At 34.2% G+C, this 6,857-nt stretch overlaps 1 protein-coding gene across 2 annotated transcripts in view; it reads left to right on the top strand.

Moving 5' to 3' along the window:
• The first annotated feature begins 4,160 nt into the window (after positions 1 to 4,160).
• Positions 4,161 to 6,857, top strand: part of LOC107695804 (activin receptor type-1-like) — an 11,160-nt gene continuing 8,463 nt past the window's right edge. Inside the window, exon 1 of one of the 2 annotated variants that reach the window (XM_016495858.1) lies at positions 4,161 to 4,682. In XM_016495858.1, coding sequence (XP_016351344.1) covers positions 4,610 to 4,682 — 73 coding nt within the window. In that variant the 5' untranslated portion in view covers positions 4,161 to 4,609. Of the gene's footprint in view, positions 4,683 to 4,973; positions 4,994 to 6,857 lie in introns of those variants that run through there. The other variant, XM_016495859.1, reaches the window with a different exon arrangement.

Genomic DNA, 6,857 nt, shown 5'->3' on the forward strand with positions numbered 1-6,857 from the left:
AGGTAAAGCACTTATTGTGCACATTATAAAGCCAGGCACTAAAATGACTCATTGAAAAGCTAAATCTATGCAACAATCATTTAATTATTATTATTATTATTATTATTGGTGTGCACATGATTATCCTTCAGACTGCAAGATGGAAATTGTACTGTACATTGCACCAACCAATATGTCATGTGTTCCTGTTTGCTTTGACTTACTATATATATATATATATATATATATATATATATATATATATGTATATGTTTGTGATATTAGTTGGATGAAACATATAAAACAAACAACAACTAAAAAAAGAGACTAATTCAACTGGGGCGTTTTTTTGTATTTTCGCCTAAATTTGACATACCCAAATTCAAATGTTTACCCGACACACATACAATGGAGGAAATAAAAAATGGTGTCATTGTATAGAAAACCCTTTGAACTACAAAATATGATTGTAATTCTTCATAAATAACATTATATATGTTTTAAATATTACAATAAACACTAAAAAAACATAGGCGCTTTTTGATTTTTTTTTCAGATTTTCTGTTATTCAGGTTCTATTTGCAAGATGTGCCAGAAAAAAGAATCTTTCAAATAACAGCTTCTAAACAGGAGTTATTGAATTATAACCGAAGGGAGTAAAATTGTCCCTTTTTTGCGTCTAAAAGTGTCCTTGTGAGTTTCCTTTGCAAAAACAAGTTTTATAAAGCACATTACCCCCAGATTCCTATTTCACTATGTGCCATAGCACTTTTCTTGATTATTGACTGAATTATGTTTCATTTTTATGTTTGTCTACGTAGTAATATACAAAATGGGATAAGCAAATTAGACCAAATATCACATTTTGTGTTTTATACAATCAGTTTTTTTTCTTTCAGGAGACACAAGACTCTATAAATTGTAAATTCCATGTGGTTTATAACAATCTAAAACAGAATTCACATCCTCCAGCTTTATATCATTCCAGTTATATGCATAATTTTAGTCCCCTGTCCCCTGCATCACCTCTGCATCAGCATCCTGCCTGCCTCCTGGAGATGAGACGCGAGCTGCGCCGCTAGCTGCTATCTGCTCTTCAGAATGTGAAACAAAGAAATATTTATAAATTACTGAAGCAGTAGTTAAAAAGCAGTAGGAAAAAAAATACTATGGAAGTCAATGGTGCTCATCAACTGTTCGGATCCCAACATTTTTCAAAATATCTTCTTTTGTGTTCAACAGAAGAAAGAAACTCATACAGGTTTGGAACAAGTGGGGGGTGAGTAAATGGTGACAGAATTTTCATTCTGAAAGTGAACTACTCTAAGACATATTTTTGACACGTGTTTTTCTGCACTAATTTTGTTCCATGATATCACTGGAGGTTTTAAACCAATCACTAAGCTTAAGGCGAGGCTATAATTGAAGCAGTGAGGTCAAAACACAAAGGAGGACAAGTGGACTTGGAAATTAATCCACTCATTGTGCCATCCTTACGTAACTGATCAGATCTTTGCCTTTAAGTGAAGTGAGGTAAAGGCATGTAAACCAAATTACAGGCTGGGCGAAACATTTTGAGCAACAGTTTTTTCACAAGTTTTTTTTTATTTTTTATTCAGTATCATGTCCTGCTGTTCCTTTTCTGAATGAGGAATATGCAGAAATAAACTGCCGAAGGCAGTTTTATCTTCAATTTGTAGTGTAGACTGTGTGCTGTCAGAATGAGAGTCCAAATAGCTGATAAAAACATCACAATAATCTAGTGAAAAGCTATGTGTTTGTAAGAAACAAATCCCTCAAGGCATTTTAACTTTAAACTGTCTTTTCTGGCCAAAATACCAGTCCATAATCCATAATAATGCTTCCTCTAATGAAAAAGTCCATCAGCTGTTGTCCCCCAACATCAAAATCCACCAACATATTTGTTTAGAACTGTTTTCACTTGTAAATGTTGCTTGATCTATGCATATTCCTCTCCTGATTTAGACGAGAACACTTTTTCACTGGAGAAAGCAATATTATGGATAGCCAGAAGCAACAGTTTGAAGTTAAAAACATCTTGATGGATTTGTTTCGTAAAAAAAAAAGCCACTTTTCACTTCACAAGATGTTAATTGATGGACTGCAGTCGTGTGGATTACTTGTGGATTATTGTGATGTTTTTATTAGCAGTTTGGACTCTCATTTTGATGGCACCCATTCACTGCAGAGGATCCATAAGTGATGTAATGCTAATAAGTGATATAATGCAAAATTTCTCCAAATCTGTTCCAATGAAGAAACAAAATCATCTACATCTTGGATGGCCAGAGGGTGAATACATTTTAAGTAGGCTAAATGTTCGTTTTTGGGTGAACTATTCCTTTAAAATGTTTCAAACAAAGCATCGTTCATTTCAGACCTGTGGGATTTTTATACATTCTAGAATATTAGAGAATCAATAGTTCTGATTTATTTAAATAAGTGGTAAAAAGGGAAGTGGAGTTGTTGTCCTCTGCTCAAAATAATTTCTCAGCAAAAAGGATTTCCATCAGTCATGTGGAAACAGTTAATGTGTGCTGCTGTTAATAGAAGTCTGAAAAAAGACAGACCTCAAAATCACACATATCATGGGAACAGAATAAATAAACACACAATTGCTGTTCAAATAACAGTTCTTCTTCTCCTCTCCTCAGATCTGAGGAGTGCCAGCTGTGTCTGAAAACACCAGCCAAGAAAGCAGATTGAAGAGGTCCCCAAAAGAAAAAACTGCATGGCCATTTTCTCTCATGTGTTATGATGCAGTCTAAGTTAATATAAATCTTGGAACTTATTTCTTGATTATGTTGTAATGAATGCAAGATGGGATATTTGTTTCCATCATATCTGTAAGAGCTGTCATGCTGTTAGCTGAGATTCCTCTCTGCCTCATTGACCATATGGGAGGCTTCAAGCTTTAGTGGGAGATGTCACCATAACTTCAGGGCGCCCTGCCTTCAGCAGTGTCCCATTAAATAAACCAACTGTCCATCTGTGTCCAAAAAGCAAGTTAGGGCCTCAGGATCACCAGTTTTGCTTATCACTGACAACCTTTTTATGCACATCATTTTCAGATTAAGGTCTAAATTCTAGTCTTTATGTGAATTTGTGAAAATGATCTTACATTACATAACCAGCATATTCTGAATAAATGAAGACATACATATTCTCGCTATTGTCATTCGTTATGCAATTTTTTTCATTTTGACCTGAATTTTGTCATATTCTATTATAGTTGAATGTACACTTCAACAGACGTGTACAAAAGATTTTTTTTTAATAAAGTGCTTTTATTCAGCAGAGTACGCTTTAAATTGATCAAAAGTAACAGTAAAGACATTGTTACAAAAGATTTGTGTTTCAAATAAAAGATGTTCTTTTGAACTTTCTATTCAAAGAATCCTGAAAAAGCACAACCGTATTAACATTGATAATAATAAGAAATGTTTCTTGAGCAGCAAATCAGCATTAGAATGATTTCTGAAGGATCATGTGACACTGAGTAATGGCTGCTGAAAATGCAGCTTTGATATCACAGGAATAAATAAAATGTTAAAATATATTCAAATAGAAAACTGTAATAATATTTCACAATATTGCTGTATTTTTATTGTATTTTTTGATTAAATAAAGGCAACCTAAGCAACTTCTTTCAAAAACATTACAAAACAATTACGACCCTAAACTTTTGATAAATTATTATTATAAATTATTTCTAAATGTGAATTGAGTTGCTGCCAAATATTACAAAATGCAATATTAAATGACAAGAGCAAGCATTTCCAGAAAATAACAGTTCATTATTCAAACCTTGCAAGGTTTCAAACAGTTTTGGTTACCAGCACAGATCTTTTTGATTATGGCTACACCGCACCCAACAACCCTGCAGTTAAACAACTTTAATGATAAACAATTTGTTTTAATCCATTTATTTTAAATAATATCCTAACATACATTTTTCAATTTCAACTGAAGGCACAAACGGAGATGACTAAATGGAGATCGCATTTGAGATGTGTTTTGCTCAGAAGGCACATGAATCCTCTATGAATTTCTATTCATAAGCAACCAGCTATGAGGGAAGAAAAAAAAACAGACGTGGAAAAAATGAAAGGTCTTGCAGCAACAGGAAAACAGCTATGAGAGCACATTCCTAGTGAACCCCGGTTTAGACAATGAGGGGTGGGACAAAACTGTAGATTTTAAAATCTGTAATCTAACCCCTAAATCAAGAACATTGCTCAAAGTTTGCTTTACACTTATCGAGATGGAGTCGTCAGGAGTCGATCAGGGAATGTTTATTTCAAAGCGGAAGAAGCCTGATTCTTCTCCGAGAAGTAGTTTCTTGTTTTCGGTTTATCAGCTCGAGATTTGACTGGAGATATATGCCACAACTCGATATGTTCTGCATCTACACCATATTTCGCTTGAGGAAATAGGACTGATCGGATTGTGCGTGAATGAAAACTGAACTGTAAAGAGTTTAACTAGAGTTTACACCGAGAGTGCCAGGATGTGGAAAAAGTTAAGGATCCAGCACATCTGGATATGACTTGCGCCGCTGATTTCACTATATTCGCCGTTAGGAGATACTACTTTTATGTTCTGAGTAATGAGAGACGAGTTTCATAAACAGATGAAGTTTGATAAACTTAATTCGGGAGTGAGCGGAAGACGAAAATCAGGTAAACCACACTTCATGTTTTCTTATCTCTTTTTTATCTATCTATCTCTCTGAAATTGCTCTTATGGTGAATGTGGCGTAGGCCATGAATATATATGAATACTATTTAGAGTGCAAAGTTGATAACGTTTTTAATGAAAGGGTCATGAATAGTTGATAAATGCTTGGTTAGAGCTTCTTTACCATTGTGAAGGGACCGTAGCAGCGATTTTAATTTAAACAAATGACAACATCCAGAAAAACACAAATCATAGTCGTTGTTTTTTCTCTTTCATCCTTTAAATTCATATTTGAGGAACGTTCTCTTCACAGGTGAGTTGTCAGATAACAGAAGGACATTTAAAATATGTGTTACAGGTTGGTCATTTTTAAATGTGTGTCTGTGTAATATGCCTAATAATGATGCAGTATCCGAGACTTGGATGATGTTGTCATACAATAAATAATGTGCCAACAACGGTATGCCGCATTATATATCACATTGCCTACGTATTAGAATTAACTATTACAAGAATTTAAATAATGTAATAACCATTGCAATAGCTTAAATACCAGTATTCTGTGTAGACATCTTTGCACGCCATGTTTTACAAGAATACTTGTTGCACTGACTGGCACAGAGCCCTAAATGAAAAACACAGAACCGTGAGGTCAGTTCATTTATCTCTCTAACTGTGAAATGCTGGCGCTTACAAATACATTGAGGCGTACCAGTCCTTTTTAACTGCAGTCAAAACAGGCAAGTTCCTACAGCTGCAAGATGTAGTCCGAGATATGCTGCTGAATGCTGAAATTCCCCTTGACATGCTATACTCCATCTAAACTCTTTTAAACAGAATTTTGCTCATTCTTTTATAATCATCATCATTATACACGCAGCCCTTTCATAGCTTAAAATGAACTAAATATGAAAATGAAAAATGAAAATAAATTGTCACCAGTTACAGGACTTCAGACTTTCACTGTCACTTATGCATTCATACAAAAATATAACCCAATTCATAATTCATAACACAAAATATTAAAATAAAAAAGCATTCCCTATATTCACACTACCTGACAGGGTAGTTGTAAGTCACTTTAATATAATTACTATTAGAAATAATTAACCTAAATAATAATTAACCTAAATAAATGTTAATATAAATTACAAAACAAAGCTGTGAGCAGCAAAGGGTTTATTCTATTTCATAAAATGAGTGCTGAGAAAAGTGGAAGGAGAATAAAAAAGTGCACTGTTAGTTCCCTTGGGTCTTACATGGGAGAATGCTGACAAGCAGGTCATCGAAACAGGAATCGCATTTCATCATGTTCACTTTAGGCTTTGATTCAAGACGGACACTATCTGATTTGAGAAACATCCTGGCAGCTTGGAAATAAAGATCAGTGTACCCAGAGAGAAGAGAGCATTTCCAAAAGGGTGGGGTTGTTTTCCGCCTTAAATGTGGCCCAGAGGGCCCAGCAATTACCCATTTTTTTGTGCACTAAGCGTACGTGACAAAGTTGTTTACACTGACCCACCTGCGCTTACATTGGTGGGCTTAAATGGTGTCCTTAAAAGACTACTCCACAGACAAAGTGACTCATGCTGGAATCTCGCTCTATGTGTTTCTATATCAGGAAGTGGTCATTGTCATTTCCAGTTACCCTATATTTGTGTGTGGGCTTGCATCCCATAATGCCATTCACTTATGCCATTCACTTATATCAAATGTATTGCAGGTAGCAACAAATATCACAGATTAAATAGATTAAACATTCAAGGAAACTCATACATATTGCTTTGCATACATATCGCTGAAGGCAGTTTTATGTGTATGCTTTCTTCAGAAGGGAAGGAGCAACTCTGGCTCTAATTACCGATCCATTTCAAAACATCATGGCTGACTCTGTTTTTCCATGACATCACATAAGTATATAGTATACATACTTTAATTACAGTGTTGGGGCAACACGAAAATTTTCTTTTTTTTCAGCATCCCACTGTTATACAGTGATCACAGAATGAATTCAGCCAATTTGGGTCACCTAATAACTTAAAAATGTATGAATGTCATTGAATTATAAAAAATGTATAATTCTAATTATACAATAATGTATAATTAGATATGTATATATATATATATATATATATATATATATATATATATATATTATATAATTATAAAATAATGTA

Source organism: Sinocyclocheilus anshuiensis, unplaced genomic scaffold, assembly GCF_001515605.1.
Source record: "Sinocyclocheilus anshuiensis isolate Anshui unplaced genomic scaffold, SAMN03320099.WGS_v1.1 scaffold234, whole genome shotgun sequence".
In the NCBI taxonomy this organism is placed as follows: Eukaryota; Metazoa; Chordata; class Actinopteri; order Cypriniformes; family Cyprinidae; genus Sinocyclocheilus; species Sinocyclocheilus anshuiensis.